General features: G+C 44.5%; 1 protein-coding gene across 1 annotated transcript in view; it reads right to left on the bottom strand.

Annotated features, from left to right (window-relative positions):
* The window catches only part of LOC145354731 (uncharacterized), a gene marked incomplete at its 5' end in the record, with an annotated part of 58646 nt that extends 39909 nt beyond the window's left edge, over positions 1 to 18737 (bottom strand). Inside the window, 8 exons of the mRNA XM_080206185.1 lie at positions 369 to 545; positions 2880 to 3021; positions 4827 to 5014; positions 5863 to 6004; positions 6823 to 6996; positions 14122 to 14282; positions 16369 to 16518; positions 18542 to 18737. Coding sequence (XP_080062311.1) covers positions 369 to 545; positions 2880 to 3021; positions 4827 to 5014; positions 5863 to 6004; positions 6823 to 6996; positions 14122 to 14282; positions 16369 to 16518; positions 18542 to 18737 — 1330 coding nt within the window. The remainder of the gene's footprint in view (positions 1 to 368; positions 546 to 2879; positions 3022 to 4826; positions 5015 to 5862; positions 6005 to 6822; positions 6997 to 14121; positions 14283 to 16368; positions 16519 to 18541) is intronic.
* Between the last annotated feature and the right edge of the window lie 241 nt (positions 18738 to 18978).

Below are 18978 nucleotides of genomic sequence, written 5' to 3'. Positions count from 1 at the left end.
CTTCACTGCTGTGTTCTTCTGATCAGCAGCCTAAAACTCGCAGGAATTTTTCCATCTTCCCATTGGAAAATATGATTTCAGTAATTCCTTTCTCAAACATTCCTGGGAGTGAAGAAATCAATTCACAATCCTGCATCTGCCTGAAACATCCAGGTCATTTATGAAAATTATAAACACCAATGCCCCCAGAACAGATCCCTGGGGCACCCCATGTGACACTACATGCCAAAAGCTTCACCTGCATGACTCGGCCCACTGTCAAGCATAACAGCTACTGTGTAAAGAAAAAAACACACACATTTCTTGAAATGATTAAGAAAGTTGGTAAAATGGAAAATTATGTAAATCATGAAAAAGGTGCTTAAATCAGCGACGGACTGCACACACATATGGGTACTTAGGGGATGCAGTCAAACCCGTACCCGACTCGAGCCCCAATTCGCGGACATTCGGTGGAACTTGAAACTTGAATTTTTGTACCAGAGCCGTAAAGAACAGGAACAGTTCCATCTTCGCGAGGGTCTCACCAATGCAGGCCCTACGACCTATAGAAAAAGAATTCCAAAAATGTCAATGATGCTCTTTTGCAATGGAACAACAGAGATAGCTAGCTGTTAAGGATTATACTTTTTCCTGTTTGACTTGTAATTGGTTATGCTAATTCTTCTTGTTATATTGTGCTCTTAAATAAACTTTTGTTTAATAAAAGCTCCCTAATGGGTCACTTGAATCTTCCCGGAGTGAAACAGCTTATCCTCATACTAATGTCGAAAATAAAATAAAGGTGCTGGGGGTCTGGTTGGGCTTCATAGCACTATAGCCGACTATAGTTACAGATGCAACATAGAAAGTGTCCTTTCTGGATGTATCACAGCTTGGCATGACTCCTGCTCTGTCCAAGAAGGCAATGGCCTAGTGGTAATATCACCAAACTGTTAATCCAGAAACTCAGCCAACGTTCTGGAGGGTCTGGGTTCAAACCCTTCCACGGCAGATGGTGGAATTCAAATTCAACAAAAAAATCTGGAATTAAAAATCTACTGATGACCATGAAACCATTGTTGATTGTTGGAAAAACCCATCTGGTTCACTAATGTCCTTTAGGGAAGGAAATCTGCCATCCTTACCCGGTCTGGCCTACAGAGACACAGCAATGTGGTTTACTCTCAGCTGCCCTCCAAGGACAACTAGGGATGGGCAATAAATGCTGGCCAGCCAGCCATGCTCACGTATCACAAATGAATAATAAAACAAAGTTGTTGAGAATGATTTTTAAAATAACCAGTATAGTTTTGTAGTTTTATACGGCCTTTTCAAAACAAACAAATACACGTTGAGGTTTAAACATCAGTTTTCATGTCTGTTCAACAAGTTCCTCAATGACATCATCTGCTAGCCAAGGCTAAGTGGGTAACACTCTCACCTTTAAGAGAGAAGGTTATAGGTTCAAAATGCACTCCAGACTTGAGCACAGAATCTAGGCTACAGCTCCCAGGGCAGGACTAGGGTTTTTGATACCATTCAGTGGGTCTTAACAAAGTTTTCATGGTCTTCAGTACGTTAACTCCATGTATTTATTAACTACAAGAACTAGATACAGATACACACTAAACATACAGGGCGATACGGTGGCATAGTGGTTAGCACTGATGCCTCACAGTGCCTGGGAACAGATTTGATTCCGGCCCTGGGAGACTGTCTGTGTGAAGTTTGCACGTTCTCCCAGTGTCGATGTGGATTTCTTCCGGGAGCTACAGTTTCCTCCCACAATCCAAAATGTGCAGTTTAGGAGGAATGCCCATGCTAAGTCGCCCCTTGCTGTCCAAAGATGTATACATTGGGTGCATTAGCTATGGCAAAAAACACATAATTGTAGGGGTAGGGGAGGCCTGAGTAAGATGCTCTTTCAGAGAGTTGGAGCAGGTCCGAGAGGCCTCTTTCTGCACTATAAGGATTCTATGGTAAACAGTTCAAGCTAGGAGTTGGCTGTCTCCATGCTTGCATTTGCACACAGCTCTGTCTAACACTACATTGACCCCTAAGTGCAGGTCATGTGTTCTCTTACATTACTGTGTGGGCAGTATTGTACTCAGTCACACATTATTCCTTTATGTGCCAGCTGGTCCCTTATATCAGATAAGAAAGGACTGCACTGTCAGAAGAATATGTTTCAGCTGAGACTGACTGAAACCAGATCGACCATCGTGTGTGAGTTGTCTTTAGAGTTTCACCAACAGCGTGGTGAATGTGTGGAATTCACTACCTCAGAAAATAGTTGAGGCCAAAACATCGTGTGATTTCAAGAAGAAATTAGATATAACTCTTGGGGCTAAAGAGATGAAGAGTTATGGGGGGAAGGCGGGATCTGAATATTGAATTTGATGATCAGCCATAATCAAAATGTATGGCAGAGTAGGCTCAAAGGGCCAAATGGCCTACTCCTGCTTCTAGGTTCTATGTCTCCCTATAATTCAATAGTGACCACTCTTTTTATAATATTGGTGAGATGCACATCATGATGCCCTGAACTTGTGATAGGTGTGTTTTTAAGTTCATTCATTTGTTGCCTGTGCGTTGCTTGGTAAACTCACCTATGCAAACATAAGTGGTTTTTGGCTGTCTGAGGTAAAAGATAAATTCACCATGGTTCCAGCTCCTGATGACTATTCACTCCCCTGGTTGAAATCAGACTCTTTGACAATAGCCCATGCCTTTGTATAACCACAACCCTCACCTTTACCATCCACCCCTTCCAGAAAAGATATAAGAATTAGAATGCTGCATTTAATGCTTTAATTGCTGCATTTCTGACGTTACAAGTTCCCCAGGTAGGGAGCGAATATATCATAAGTCCAGAAAAACATTATACGTTGTGCTACCTGCGGAGAAAGGCATGAAGGCGTCTCTCTTCACAAACTTGCCCTCAGCATCCAGAAAGTGAGACGGGTTGAATTCATTTGGTTTTTCCCATTGGGTTTTATCATGCAGCACAGAGGACAGCATTAGAATCACTGGGGTTCCCTGGAAATATTAAAGCATAATTTCAACGTGAAACTTTAACTGTTCAAATGGCGTTACTGAAAATATTTGCACAGTTGTTAATGAATAATCTTCATGCTAGTTTAAACATTGCATTTCCATTCTAATTCTGGCCTCTTCAATAGCCCTGATACTTTAATCACTCAACCAGTAGAGCCTTTAGCTCCCTGGGTTCCAAATTCTGGAACTCCCTTCCCAAGCCTCCCTGTCTGCTCCTTTAAGAAGTTCCTTAAAACTTGCCTCTCTAGCAAACTATTCGAATCTTAGAATCCCTACAGTACAGAAGGAGGCCACTCGGACCATTAAATCTGTGCCGACCACAATCCCAACCAGGCCCTATTCTCACAACCCCAAACATTTACCTTGCTAGCCCCCCTGATACTACAGTTAATTTTTCATGGCCAATCCACCTAACCTGCACATCTTTGGACTGTGGGAGGAAATCAGAGTGCCCAGAGGAAACCCATGCAGACATAGGGAAAATGTGCAGACTCCGCACAGACAGTAACCCAAACTAGGAATTGAACACAGATCCCTGACGATATGAGGCAGCAGTGCTGACCACTGTGCCACCTTGCTGCCTTGGTCACCTGTCTGAATTTTCCCTTACATGGCTCAACTTTAACTTGTTCAGTAACTCATTTGGCCGTGCTAAATTGCTTCTTAGTGTCAGGGGTCTAGCTAGGGTAAATACATGGAGTTATGGGGCTAGGGCCTGGGTGGGATTGTGTTCAGTACCGACTCGATAGGCTGAATGGCCTCCTTCTGCACTGTAGGATTCTGTGATTCATATTATTTGTGTTACATATAAAATCATACATTTGTTGATGACAGATAGCCAGTTAGGCATAAAGGTGCTCATTATAATTAAGTGAAATCTTGGAAGCGCTTTCCTCCCACATCCCCAGGCTCTCCATTAAATGTCAGTAGGGTGGTATGATGGCACAGTGGTTAGCATTGCTGCCTCACAGCACCAAGGACATAAGAACATAAGAACATAAGAAATAGGAGCAGGAGCAGGCCATCTAGCCCTTCGAGCCTGCCCCGCCATTCAATAAGATCATGGCTGATCTGTCGTGGCTCAGTTCCACTTTCCCGCCCTCTCCCCATAACCCTTAATCCCCTCTCTTATCAAGAACCCATCAACCCGCTTCTTAAAAATATTTAGCGAGGCAGCCTCCACCACTTCAACGGGCAGAGAATTCCAGAGATTCACCACCCTTTGAGTGAAGAAGTTCCTCCTCAACTCCGTTCTAAACCGCCTCCCCTTTATCTTGAGTCTGTGCCCCCTAGTCCTACTGTCTTTTTTGAGCGGGAAGAGTCTCTCCACCTCTATCCTATCCATCCCATTCATCATCTTATACGTCTCAATGAGATCTCCCCTCATTCTTCTAAACTCTAACGAGTACAAGCCTAGTTTATTCAGCCTCTCCTCATAGCTCAATCCCCTCAACTCCGGTATCAGCCTAGTAAACCTCCTCTGCACTCCCTCCAGGGCCAAAATATCCTTGCGCAGGTGCGGGTTTGATTCTTGGCTTGGGTTCCTGTCTGTGTGCAGTCTGCACATTCTCCCCGTGTGTGTGTGTGGGTTTCCTCCAGATGCTCTGGTTTCCTCCCACAGGTGGTTAGGTGCATTGGCCATGGTAAATTCTACTTCAGTGTACCTGAACAGGTGCCGGAATGTGACGACTAGGGGATTTTCACAGTAACTTCATTGCAGTGTTAATATAAGCCGACTTGTGACACTAATAAATAAACTGGGCTCAGTTGTGGCCATACTGGAGTACCTTTGGGAGGAAGAATCCTCTGAAGGTTGTGTCTGTTGTGGTTTCACGTATGAGGCCAAAAGTTACAATGTCACCAAACCTCTGGATTTCGTGGACCACCGCGTCAGTGTACGGCAAACTTTTGCGATGTTCAGTTCTGGGAGATCGGTCTGATCCAATAACTCTTATAATTTCCTCGTGAACCTTTTCTGCAAGGCAAACACTTTCAAAAGTAATTGGAATTACTTGGAATTACAGCTTGCAGGTGCAGCAGGTGGTCAGGAAGGCGAATGGGATGCTGGCCTTCATAGCGAGGGGCATTGAATATAAAAGTAGGGAGGTCTTGCTGCAGCTGTATAGGGTATTGGTGAGGCCGCAGCTGGAGTACTGTGTGCAGTTTTGGGCGCCGCACCTGCGCAAGGATATTTTGGCCCTGGAGGGAGTGCAGAGGAGGTTTACTAGGCTGATACCGGAGTTGAGGGGATTGAGCTATGAGGAGAGGCTGAATAAACTAGGCTTGTACTCGTTAGAGTTTAGAAGAATGAGGGGAGATCTCATTGAGACGTATAAGATGATGAATGGGATGGATAGGATAGAGGTGGAGAGACTCTTCCCGCTCAAAAAAGACAGTAGGACTAGGGGGCACAGCCTCAAGATAAAGGGGAGGCGGTTTAGAACGGAGTTGAGGAGGAACTTCTTCACTCAAAGGGTGGTGAATCTCTGGAATTCTCTGCCCGTTGAAGTGGTGGAGGCTGCCTCGCTAAATATTTTTAAGAAGCGGGTTGATGGGTTCTTGATAAGAGAGGGGATTAAGGGTTATGGGGAGAGGGCGGGAAAGTGGAACTGAGCCACGACAGATCAGCCATGATCTTATTGAATGGCGGGGCAGGCTCGAAGGGCTAGATGGCCTACTCCTGCTCCTATTTCTTATGTTCTTATGTTCTTATGAATTACATTTATGACTTTATGCAGAATGAGAAGCTTGATAATCCCAGAATATGAGGCATACGAAATGATACAACAAGATCAAGCTGGAATCAATCAGACTGCTTCTTACTCTGAATCTCTGGATATTTCATCATCAAAATCATTCCCCAACGAATTGTGGTCGAGGTGGTCTCCATCCCTGCAGAAAATAGGTTGATCGTCGAGTATCTTAAGTTGTTTTCATGAAAGTATGATTGAGGATTCTTTGATTCCTATTAAAATTAACAAGGCAAGCAATGAAAATCAGGTTTGGAACCAGTTGACCGTGGCCTATGATGCATGACTAACCTGAAGCATTGACTATTGGAAAACACAGCACAGAAAAGGAGTCTGGAATCAGAGCAGCTATACATTTACTCTAATGAGGAAGTGCTATATCACCTTTTAGAAAAGTGGTGGAATTTCCCCGTCCCAGCTGCCATGGGAATTGTGACGGGTGGGACATGGGCCATACAAAGGTTTGTTGACCTCAGGTGGGATTTTCCGGCCTTGGGGTGAGCACCCATGATGTCAAGTTGATGCTGTGTCTGCCTTCTCAGGCAGATATATAGCGAGGAAGATCTATTCCATTGCATCTTTCATGACCTTAGGGCATCCCAAAGAGCATTACAGCCAATAAGGTGATCTATAAGAGTATGTAGTTAGAGTTAGAATGTAGGAAACATACAGCCGTTTTTAATGGAACAAATTTCTATAAAGAGCAATGTGGCAATGGCCATATTTTAATGAGGTTTTTTTGAATCCAGATCACAACAATGACTATACTTTAAAAGCACTTCATTGATTGCAAAAGATTGAGGTTCTGAAAGATGCAATTGGCATTTTGAGTTGCTTCTTTTTAATAAGAGTCACTTTCCAATCCCTTTCCACAGGGCCAAGTATCTGCAGCCTGGAGAAAGGCTATCCAGCCCATCCTGCCATGCTGGATTGAATAAAGTTGCCTTCCCCCGCACCTCCCCTACCCCAAAATCCATAAATGTAGCTTATAGAAAATCAACAATGCTTCTTAAAAAGGAATTAGAGTTTCTACCTTCCGTTGTTGGAACAGGAACGCATCAATGTAACTCCTCAGGTCGTTCTCATCGAACTTCTGATGGTTTTCCCTGAAGAAGCCATCGAAGACATCCAAACACTGCTCTGTATTGGAGAAAACTTTCTTATGTGCTCCAGGCAGGAATCTCAGGAAGGGAAATGCATTGTAAAGCTATAGAATCAAAATGAAAGTAATGTTAGTCTGAATATGCTGCATCTACTAATACAAAGGGACAGAATAATCACATTCAAAGTAAGTGGCAAGATTATAACATTTACAAAGAAGAATGAGATTTGGAAAATGAGATTAATGTTTCCATGACTGAGTTTCTGGTTGCCAACACCATAACTGTTGAGTATGTGGAAAAAAAAGATCTTTGCCAACTTTGTGAGGTGAACAGAATGTGAACTCTGAATATTTAAACATGGATAAGCAGAACTTACTTAGAGATCCACTTTCAGCACTGTGCCACCGTGCTGGGCAGCACAGTGGCACACAAGTTAGCACTGATGCCTCACAGTGCCACGGACCCGGGTTCAAATCCAGCCTTGGGTGACCGTCTATGTGGAGTTTGCATGTTCTCCTGTGGCTGCGTTGGTTTCCTCCAGGAGCTTCGGTTTCCTCCCGCGGTCCAAAGATGTGTGGGTTAAATTGATTGGCCACTCTAAGCTGCCACTTGGTCTTAGGGGGATTATCACGGTAAATATGTGGGGTTATGGAAATAGGGCCTAGGTGGGAGTGTTGTCAGCACAGGCTCGATGGGCTGAATGGCCTCATTCTGCACTGCAGGGATTCGATGATTTTATGGATTGCTACACTGCTTCATTGCCTAAGTAGGGAAACAGAAGAGGAGCTGACGGAAATGACTGTTGGTTGGGAATTAAGTTTTGGGAGCATGCACCTTTGCAGTTAGAAAGCCCAATAACACCTCTACTTTCTCAAGAAGCTAAGGAGATTCGGCATGTCCACTACAATTCTCTCCAATTTTTACAGCTGTACCATAGAAAGCATCCTGTTCAGGGTGTATCACAGCTTGGTATGGCTCCTGCTCTGTCCAAGACCACAAGAAACTGCAAAGGGTCGTGAATGTAGCCCAATCCATCGTGCAAACCAGCCTCCCATCCATTAACACTGTCTACACTTTCCACTGCCTCGGGATAGCAGTCAGCATAATTAAGGACCCCATGCACCCCGGACATTCTCTCTTCTACCTTCTTCCATTAGAAAAAAGATACAAAAATCTGAGGTCACGTACCAACCAACTCAAGAACTGCTTCTTCCCTGCTGTTACCAGACTTTTGAATGGACCTATCATATATTAAGTTGATCTTTCTCTACACCCTAGCTATGACTATAACACTATATTCTGCACCCTCACCTTTCTTTCTCTCCTATGTATTCTATGAATAGTATGCTTTGCCTGTATTGCGCACAAGAAACAATACCTTTCACTGTATTCCATGTGACAATAATAAATCAAATCAGTTTTAAAGTTTGAGTTAAAGTTTATTTATTAGTAACAAGTAGGCTTACATTCACACTGTAATGAAGTTACGGTGAAAATCCCCTAGTCATCACACTCGGGCTCCTGTTCGTTCTTATGTTCTTATGTACACTGAGGGAGAATTTAGTATGGTAAATGCATCTAACCAGCACATCCTTCGGACTGTGAGAGGAAACCGGCGCCCAGAGGAAACCCACACAGACACAGGGAGAACGTGCAGACTCCACACAGAGAGTGGCCCAAGCCAGGAATCAAATCCAAGTCCCTGGCACTGTGAAGCAGCAGCACTAACCACTGTGCCACCATACTGTACCCAGGCAGTATTTGTTCGGCATTTGTTGCTGTGAAAGAGCCAGAATTGGTGAAAGAAGTAGAATGTTGCTACCTTTCCCAACTTACACTTGCGAAACATTATTCTGTGGTATGGCAGCAAGGAACACAAAGTACAGGTTCTACCTGGTAGTGAAAAATGAATGAAGTTATGAAGATCTACATCTAGGGCAGTGTCCCATCCAAAAGACAGGAAGGAAAATATTTAACAATGTCAACCTGGCTACTTTATTGAATTATTTTGTTTTAAAACTGGGCAAAGGCCTGATATGCCTGACTAGCCATGACTTATATCAGGGGCATTTCTGGCCTTCAGAAAACCCAGTAAAAAGTCTGACAACACCAGGTTTTAGTCCAACCTATTTATTTGATAATATACTCGCAAGCTTTCGGGTTACCCCCTTCGTCAGGTGAATGGAGAGTTCTGGCCAGAACTCTCCATTCACCTGACGAAGGGGCTAACCCGAAAGCTTGCGAGTATATTATCAAATAAATAGGTTGGACTAAAACCTGGTGTTGTCAGATTTTTTACTGTGTTTACACCAGTCCAACGCCGGCATACCCACATCATGACTTCAGAAAACCAGCAGGAGTCGCGTTATCTCTAAAGCTGTGCTAATGTCTCAAGGTTGCAGAGAATCAAATTCCAAAGACATGCTCCAACACTCTTTACATTTCTAAGGCAGATCTCTGAACATGGAGATAATATTTTTGCAAAGTCAAAGGGGACACATTTGTTAACCCGCTCAAAAATACGGACCTGGGAAAATACAGCCTTTGTTCAAAACCCAGGAGAAGAGGTGGGAGGTCACATGACCTTCCTCAGGCTGCTGGAACCTGTAGTATTGCCACAGGGTGCTGGCGTCAGGCAGTTTATCATTTTGCAATCCAACAGGTAGCAACAGGAAGACTTTTGTCCAGGAATGTTTTCTGGCCCTCATAAGAACATAAGAACATAAGAAATAGGAGCAGGAGTAGACCATCTAGCCCTTCGAGCCTGCCCCGCCATTCAGTAAGGCCATGGCTGATCTGTCGTGGCTCAGTTCCACATTCCCGCCCTTTCCCCATAACCCTTAATCCCCTCTCTTATCAAAAACCCATCAACCCGCATCTTAAAAATATTTAGCGAGGCAGCCTCCACCACTTCAACAGGCAGAGAATTCCAGAGATTCACCACCCTTTGAGTGAAGAAGTTCCTCCTCAACTCTGTTCTAAACCACCCCCCCTTTATCTTGAGGCTGTGCCCCCTAGTCCTACTGTCCTTTCTGAGCGGGAAGAGTCTCTCCACCTCTATCCTATCCATCCCATTCATCATCTTATACGTCTCAATGAGATCTCCCCTCATTCTTCTAAACTCTAACGAGTACAAGCCTAGTTTATTCAGCCTCTCAAAGAGCAAAGAACAAAGAACAACCCAGCACGGGAAACAGGCCCTTCGGCCCAACGAGCCCGCGCCGCCGCATCACCCTACACCTATTCTACCCTGCACGTCTACGAATGGAACCCTACTCAGTCAGATTCAGGGAAGAAATAGTGTCAATTTGGTAAAAACCGATTAGCCTAAGAGCACATCTTTGGGGTGTGGGAGGAAACCGGAGCGCCCGGAGGAAACCCACGCAACCACAGGGAGAATGCGCAAACTCCCACAGACACAGGCCCAAATCCATGTGTCTGCACAGCCAGCAGTGCTAGTCACTGAGCTGTTGCGGCGCCCGTCTACCGGTCCAGGATCAAGCACACACACCGACATGAAGTACTAGGCCACTCCTGGAACTTCCAAGAGCAGCCCACGCACGACCCGCCGTGTGCATGCCCCTCGTCTGACACGAGGTGGACCTCCACCTGTGGAATAAAGACAAAAATATTAATCTTACAGCCTGCCTTTCCGGTGTCTCCCGAGGTTTAACCCTATTTAATAGCCCCTACCATATCCCTCCATTCTCATTTCACTCATGTGCCTATCTAACTGCATCTTAAACGAGTCCAACGTTCCTGCCTCCACCACCCTACTCGGTAGCGCGTTCCAGACCCCCACAACTCTCTGCGTAAAGAACCTTCTTCTCACCTCCAAATTATACCTCTCCCCCCTCACCCTTAAATGATGACCTCTCGTGTTCGTACCCAGTCTAGGGAGCAGTCTCTCACTATTAACTCTATCTATTCCCTTCAGTATCTTATATACTTCTATCATGTCCCCTCTCAATCTCCGTCTTTCCAAGGAGAATAGTCCCAGTTTCTTCAACCTCTCCTCGTAACCCAGTCCCCCCATGCCAGGCAACATCCTGGTAAACCTCTTCTGCACCCTTTCCAGAGACTCCACGTCCTTCCGGTAGTAAGGTGACCAGAACTGGACGCAGTACTCCAAATGCGGTCTAACCAACGTTCTGTACAACTGAAGCATTAGACGGCAGCTTTTATACTCTATGCCCCTTCCTATAAAGGCTAACATCCCATAAGCCTTCCTAACAACCTTCTCCACTTGTGACGCAACCTTCATGGATTTGTGAACCTGCACTCCCAGGTCCCTCTGTATGTCTATACTCCTAATCGGCCTACCTTTTATCACATAGCTCCTCTCTGCATTATTCCGTCCAAAATGCATCACCTCGCATTTGTCAGGATTAAATGCCATCTGCCACCTATCTGCCCACTGCACCAACCTATCTATATCCTGTTGTATCACCTGACAATCCAGTTCCGTACCCGCCAACCCTGCCATCTTGGTGTCATCAGCAAACTTGCTGATCACACCACCTACGCCCTCTTCCAAGTCATTTATGTAGACTACAAAGAGGAGAGGTCCCAGTACTGAGCCCTGTGGCACACCACTGGTCACTGGCCTCCAGCCCGACAAGGTCCCCTCCACAACTACCCTCTGTCTCCTATTTCCCAGCCAGTTCTCAATCCACCTAGCTACCTGGCCTCGTATCCCATGCGCCTTAACCTTTTCTACCAGCCTACCGTGAGGGACTTTGTCAAACGCCTTACTGAAATCCATATAGATGACATCAACGGCTCTCCCATCGTCAATCGTTTTTGTCACCTCCTCAAAGAATTCCACCAGATTCGTAAGGCAAGACCTCCCTCTAACAAAGCCATGTTGCGTATCCCTAATCAGATCGCAACGCTCCAAATGCTCATACATCCTACCCCTAAGTATTTTTTCCATTAACTTCCCTACCACCGACGTCAAACTCACCGGTCTCACTCTCCTCACAGCTCAACCCCCTCAACTCCGGTATCAGCCTAGTAAACCTCCTCTGCACTCCCTCCAAGGCCAAAATATCCTTGCGTAAGTGCAGCGACCAAAACTGCACACAGTACTCCAGCTGCGGCCTCACCAATGCCCTATACAGCCGCAGCAAGACCTCCCTACTTTTATATTCAATCCCCCTCGCTATGAAGGCCAGCATCCCATTCGCCTTCCTGACCACCTGCTGCACCTGCAAGCTGGGTTTTTGCGACTCACGCACAAGGACCCCGAGGTCCCTCTGCACCGTCGCCTGCTGCAGTTTTTCGCCACGTAAGTAATAGTCCTTCCTACCATTATTCCTACCAAAGTGGACCACCTCGCACTTGCCAACATTAAATTCCATTTGCCAGTTCTTGGCCCATTCGCCCAGCTTATCTAGATCCTTCTGCAGACTCTCCACACCCTCCACACAATTTGCCTTTCCACCAATCTTGGTGTCATCAGCAAATTTCGACACCATACACTCGGTTCCCTCCTCTAGATCATCTATATAAATGGTAACTAGCTGAGGCCCCAGCACCGACCCCTGGGGCACTCCACTAGTCACCAACCGCCAATCCGAATAGCACCCATTGACCCCCACTCTCTGCCTCCTATTTGACAACCAATCCCCTATCCACACTAACACCCTACCCCCAACTCCATCAGAACTCCCATAATTGATACCAAAAGGGTTGCATACATTGTTCCATTCCTCTCAAGTAATGACATGACATAAGGGCAATGGAATTTGTTCTGGAATTGTTAGGCATTGAACCAGCTCAATGTCAACTACAACGCTCACCAACTTCTACCATAGAAAGCACCCTGTCTGATTGTATCACAACTTGGTATGGCTCCTGCTCTGCCCAACACCACAAGGAACTACAAAAGATTGTGAATGTAGCCCAATCCATCACACAAACCAGCCTCCCATCCACTTGAGGTCACATACCAACCGACTTAAGAACAGCTTCTTCCCTGCTGCCATCAGACTTTTGAATGGACCTGCCTTGCGTTAAGTTGATCTTTCTCTACACCCTAGCTATAACTGTAACACTACATTCTGCACTCTCTTGTTTCCTTCTCCATGAACGGTATGCTTTATCTGTACAGCTTGCAAGAAATAATACTTTTCACTGTATGGTAATACATGTGACAATAATAAATCAAATCAAATCAAACAATGGACAGAATAACCTCTCTCTGGGGTGGCACGGTGGTACAGTGGTTAGCACTACTGTCTCACTGTGCCAGGGACCTGGATTCAATTCCCAGCTTGGGTCGCTGTGCACAGTCTGCATGTTCTCTCTGTGTCTGTGAGGTTTTCGTACAGGTGCTCAGGTTTCCTCCCACAGTCAAAAGACAAAGAACAAAGATCAAAGAAAAGTACAGCAGAGGAACAGTCCCTTCAGCCCTCCAAGCCTGTTCCCATCATGATGCCTGCCTAAACTAAAACCATATGTACTTACGGAGTCCGTATCCTTCCATTCCCATCTTATTCACATGTTTGTCTAGTTGCCCCTTAAATGCCACTATCATACCTGCACCCACCATCTCCCCAGGCAGCTCGTTCCAGACATTCACCACCCTCTGTGCAAAAAAACTTGCCTCGCACATCTCTTCTCAACTTTTCCCCAGGCACCTTGAACCTATGTCCCCTAATACTTGGCTTTTCTATACGAGGAAAGAGCACCTCACTATCTACTCTGTACATGCCACTCATATTCTTGTAAACCTCTATTAAGATCACCCCTCAACATTTGTCATTCCAGTGAGAACAAGCCGAGTTTATCCAACCTCTCCTCACAGCTAATGTGCTGGTTAGGTGCATTGGCCGTGCTAAATTCTCCCTCAGTGCACCCAAATGTGTGGAGTGTGGCGACTAGGGGATTTTTCACTGTCACTTCATTGCAGTGTTAATGTAAGCCTACTTGTGACACTAATAAATCAACTTAAACTCTTGTAAAATTAAAGAGCACTTCAATGCACATGGCTTAAGGGACTTTTTGTCTAAAAATACTGAGGTGTTCTTCCTTCCTCATTGGATAGATAATTAGGGTGTAATGCAAACCATGACCAAAGTTCTTCCCTAAATTAATCTGCCATTTGAAAAAAGCAACTTTATCAAAATAAAGTACTCGTTGTGATTCCACTCATAGACCCCTTTGAGCTGCGCACAAAGGCTCTTTAGAATATATTTCAGTTGCTATTGAAAGAAGGGATTTACCTGGATCATGGGGGAACCAAGAATCTGAATGTTTTCATTCACTCTTTTCACTAAGTTGACAAACTTCTCATCCTCGTAATCAAATCGGTCACCAAAAACTATTGAACAAATTACGTTAGCGACAGCGGAGTTCAGTTTGAGGGTAGGATTAAATGCTTTGCCTGCAAAAGAAAAATTTTTAAAAATTACACACAATCTAACGCTGATCCTTTACAGTAAGTAACTGTATTGTATGTCAGGTAAGTAATGCACCGAGATTGTTCCCTAAGGTGCTAACAAATGGTAGAGAGGGGAAAAAAAGGGTTCTGACAAGAATTGCCAGAAAAAAATAGAAAGGCAAATTATTACCTAACTATGTCCAGGTAGAGGGATCTGGGTGTCTGTGTTCATGAATCACAGGAAGTGGGTATGCAGGTGCAGCATGCAATAAAAAAAGCAAATGGGACGTAGATGTTTATTGCAAGAGGACTGGAATTTAAAAGTAGGGAAGTGTTGCTGTAACTGTACAGAGTGTTGGTGAAAATACATCTGGAGTGTTGTGTAAAATTTTGGTGTCCTTATTTGAGGAAGGATGTGGTGGCATTGGAGGCAGTTCAGGGGAGATTCACCAGATGATTCTGGGGATGAAAGGGTTGACGTATGAGGAGAGATTAAACAGTTTGTGCTTGTACTCACTGATCTTTAGAAAGATGAGAAGGGATCTGATTGAGGAATTTAAAATTTTGAAAGAGATTGATAACTTAAATGTAGACCAAATGTTTCCTCCTTTAGGGCAATCTTGAACGAGAGGTTGCAGGTATAGGTTGAGAGGTGATAGATTTAAAACTGAGATGAGGAGGAACAATTTCTCACAGAGGATTGTGAATTTGTGGAACTTGCTGCCCCATAGCGTGGTGGAGTCTGAATCAAAGAACAGAGAACAAAGAAAATTACAGCACAGGAACAGGCCATTCGGCCCTCCAAGCCTGCACTGACCATGCTGCCTGATTTAACTAAAACCCCCTACTCTTCGGGGGACCATATCCCTCTATTCCCATCTCATTCATGTACTTGTGAAGACGCCCCTTAAAAGTCACTACCGTATCCCCTTCCACTACCTCCCCCGGCAATTAGTTCCAGGCACCCACCACTCTGTGTGTAAAAAATTTGCCTCGTATATCTCTTTTAAACCTTGCCCCTCGCACCTTAAACCTATGCCTCCTAATAATTGACTCTTCCACCCTGGGAAAAGGTTTCTGACTATCCACTCTATCCATGCCTCTCATAATCTTGTAGACTTCTATCAGGCCTCCCCTCAACCTCCATCATTCCAGTGAGAACAAACCGAGTTTCTTCAACCTCTCCTCATAGCTAATCCCCTCCATACCAGGTAACATCCTGGCAAATCTTTTCTGTACCCTCTGCGAAGCTTCGACATCCTTCTGGTGGTGTGGCGACCAGAATTGAACATTATATTCCTAGTGCGGCCTTTTTGTATCACTGAATGGTTTCAAGAGGGAGTTGGACATGTTTCTAATAAAAAAGGGGAAGAGGTACATGGGAACAGTTGGGAAGGTGGATTTGAGACCAGGGAGAGATCAGCCGTGATCTGATTGAATGGCGGAGCAGGCCTGAGGGGCTGAATTTGCCTACTTTTACTCCTAATTCCTATGTTCCTAATTTGTACACCTCCCGAGGTGTACAAATTCATGTGGCGGTGCAGAGGTTGGCACTGCTGACTCACAGTGCCAGGGACCCAGGTTCGATTCCCAGTTTGGGTTACTATCAGTGCGGAGTCTGTATGTTCTCCCCGTGTCTGCATGGGTTTCATCCGCGTGCTCTGGTTTCCTCCCACAGTTCGAAAGATGTGCTGGTTAGGTTCATTGGCCATGCGGAATTCTGCCTGAGTGTACCCGAACAGTATGCCGACGAGGGGATTTTCACAGTAACTTAATGTAAGTTAATGTACTAATAAATAAACAAGTCGTGTTGAGCAACTGGAAGACAGTTTGCGAATTGAGAGACAGATAATCGAGAAAACTATAAGCCAGTTGGTTAGATCAGTTGTGGATGAACTCTTTGAAGTCATATCTGAGGAACTCACAGAGCTCTTGGCACCAATCAATAGGATTATTCTGCCAAAAGGACATTATGGCCCTCTTTCTGTGCCAAACATTTTAACAATTCCTTAATCCACAATTGCATTTATTAATTAGTAGAAGCACTCAGAGGCAAGAAACACTGATAATTCTCTTAAGTTCCTTTTACCTTTATAAGAGTCAATCACTTCTATCAGAAAATCGGTTTCCTCCAGTATTTTGTCTTCAATGGTTTTCTTCCCCATTCCAAAATCCCGCAGGGTGGATAGGGCAAACCTTCTCATTTGTTTCCATGATTCGCCGTGACCAAACATAATGCCTACAATTAAATCCATCAGAAAGAGAAGCAATCATTGGAGCTCTTGTGGTAAATTATTAATTGACAACCTTCCTCCAAGAATCCATGGGATGGGTGGAGAGGGGAAAATGAAAATAGTGGGCCGAGAAAGATTTGCATTTCCAGTGGGCCTCTTACAACCTCTTGGCACCCCCAGTAGTCAATAGGGTAGTTTCACAGGCTAGCCATTGTTGTAATATAGGAAGAGCCATAGCCAATTTATGCACAGCAAGCTCCCACAAGCAATAATGAAACAATAGCCAGATAAAGGGCGGGATCTTGCGGCCGTATCGAAACCGGAAAATACCACCCAAGGTCAACGGACCTTTGCATGTTCCCACCCCCGCCACCCACTACGATCCCTGTGGCAGGCGGGATGAGAAAATTCCGATCAATAGATTTCACACTGATGTTGATTGAGGGATGACTAAATATTGCTCTTCTTCAAAAGAGTGCCATAGATTTTTATACCCGTGTGCAACGCAGACGGGAATTCCCTTTATTGCCTCAAATTATAGATAGTACAGCATTCCCTCAGCATTGCACCAGAAGTGTGGAACCTGGATGACATGCTTGTGTCCTGAAATGCGAATTGAGCCGTCCGCCTTCTAACCCAGAGGCAAGAGAGCTGCTCATTAGCACAAGGTGACAGCTGACTGTGTGCTTTTGGGAACAACACTGAGGGGTCCTTGCACCACTTCAAACCATGCCACCTACAAGGTGGAACTTGATCCTTCAAGAAGGAAAGTGTTCCATTCCAGCAATGTGCACCAGCCAAAAGACACACTGCAGAAATTCACCAAAGATCCTTGGACAGCACCTTCCAAATACACAACCATTTCTATCTAGAAGGACAAGGGCAGCAGAGACATGGGAACACAGCAAGTTCCCCTCCAAACCACTCACCATCCTGAATTAGAAATATATCGCCACTCCTTCGCTGGGTCAAAATCCTGGAATTCCATCCCTAACGGCATTGTGGGTCAACCCATAGCACATGGTCTGCAGCGATTCAAGAAGGCAGCCCACCACCACCTTCTCAAGGGCAACTAGGGATGGGCAATAAATGCTGGCCAGCCAGCAATGCCAATGTCCCATGAAGGAATAAAAATAAAATTACACCATTATGCAAAGAAAAGTTGTAACAAGTTCCTTGAAAAGTCATTAAAAATGTCAAATATAATGGAAGATATTTGCATTTTTACGAAACGTAGGTTAATGTATCTGCAGCTGACAGCTAACTTGAATGTAAAGGGTTGGAAGCCTAGAAATGACTACCAGTAATTATATTTGTGTAAATTCACATTGTCCACAGACACAAACCAGCTTGCACGGAAACTGGACAGTTGCCCGACTGTTCTGTTAATGTTTACGCTCCACACTTGCCTCATTTAACTTCCAGTAACACAAATGGCAATTAACACTGGATCAACTGTTAATTTTAAATTAGAGATTAGTAGGTTTCTGCTGACTAAAGAAGTCTGGGGCAAAGGTGAATGCATGGAGTTAAGTCACAGGTTAGCTAAGGTCTCATTGAATGTTAGAACAGGTGTGAGGATCCAAAACACTTCCTCCTGTTCCAATGGCCAGAATTCTTTGATACCATACACCCCGCTACCAATGTCAGAGAGAAACGGGATCTTGGTGCCCAGCCAAATCTCCATTCACAGCAGTGGGACTGGAGAATCCCAGCCAGGTTAGAGAATTCTGGCCAATGTTTCCAACCCCAGCAGCAATTCCTTCACACTTTAATAAAGATTTTAACACCTTTGTTAAAAGTAGTTTGCCTTATGGATTTACTAAGCGCCCGTACACCATTTTTTTTTCTTGACGTAACGGGGAATTAGTTACCAATTGTGTTTGGAGGATTATTTGTGAATTCCTAACTTCTTTAAAACATTATGCTTCAGAAAAATGAACTGTGGCCAAACTCTGAACCAGGACAGAGTGCGACCTGATTTCAACATACAGGTTTTACAATAATGAAATTAAAGATGACAATTACCATGTCCATTTGAAATTGCCTCAAATATTGGGATATGTGCTCTTTCGCCAAATTCTTCTGCATGTTTGACAAGTGCATCATTCACTGTCTCATAGCTGGTCAGCACCACGAAATCCGTGAATCCTAGCTTGATGCTGAATACCGTACCATACTTCTCAGATAGCTTAAACAAAAGGAATACATCCGAGTGACCAATTTAGTCCTTTCTTTTACACACAGCAGGTCTTGTGCTGCATTTTTCAATTATATATATATTTATACAGTCAAACTATCAGATATCCAAAATACATCAGAACAGTTAATATTTATTTCTGTCCAAATATTGGATAAAATAGATACTATGTTGCTTGAAGTGTTTCTCATGGGTTATCTGGTTGTGCTGCGCCTCTTACCTTTTTTACCATAGAAACCCGACAGTGCAGAAGGAGGTCATTCGG

The sequence above is a fragment of the Carcharhinus amblyrhynchos genome, chromosome 18, assembly GCF_965287045.1.
Source record: "Carcharhinus amblyrhynchos chromosome 18, sCarAmb.v2.hapA, whole genome shotgun sequence".
NCBI classification, from domain to species: Eukaryota; Metazoa; Chordata; class Chondrichthyes; order Carcharhiniformes; family Carcharhinidae; genus Carcharhinus; species Carcharhinus amblyrhynchos.
The sequence above is the reverse complement of the archived record's forward strand: the minus strand, read 5'-3'. Positions and strand labels throughout refer to the sequence as shown.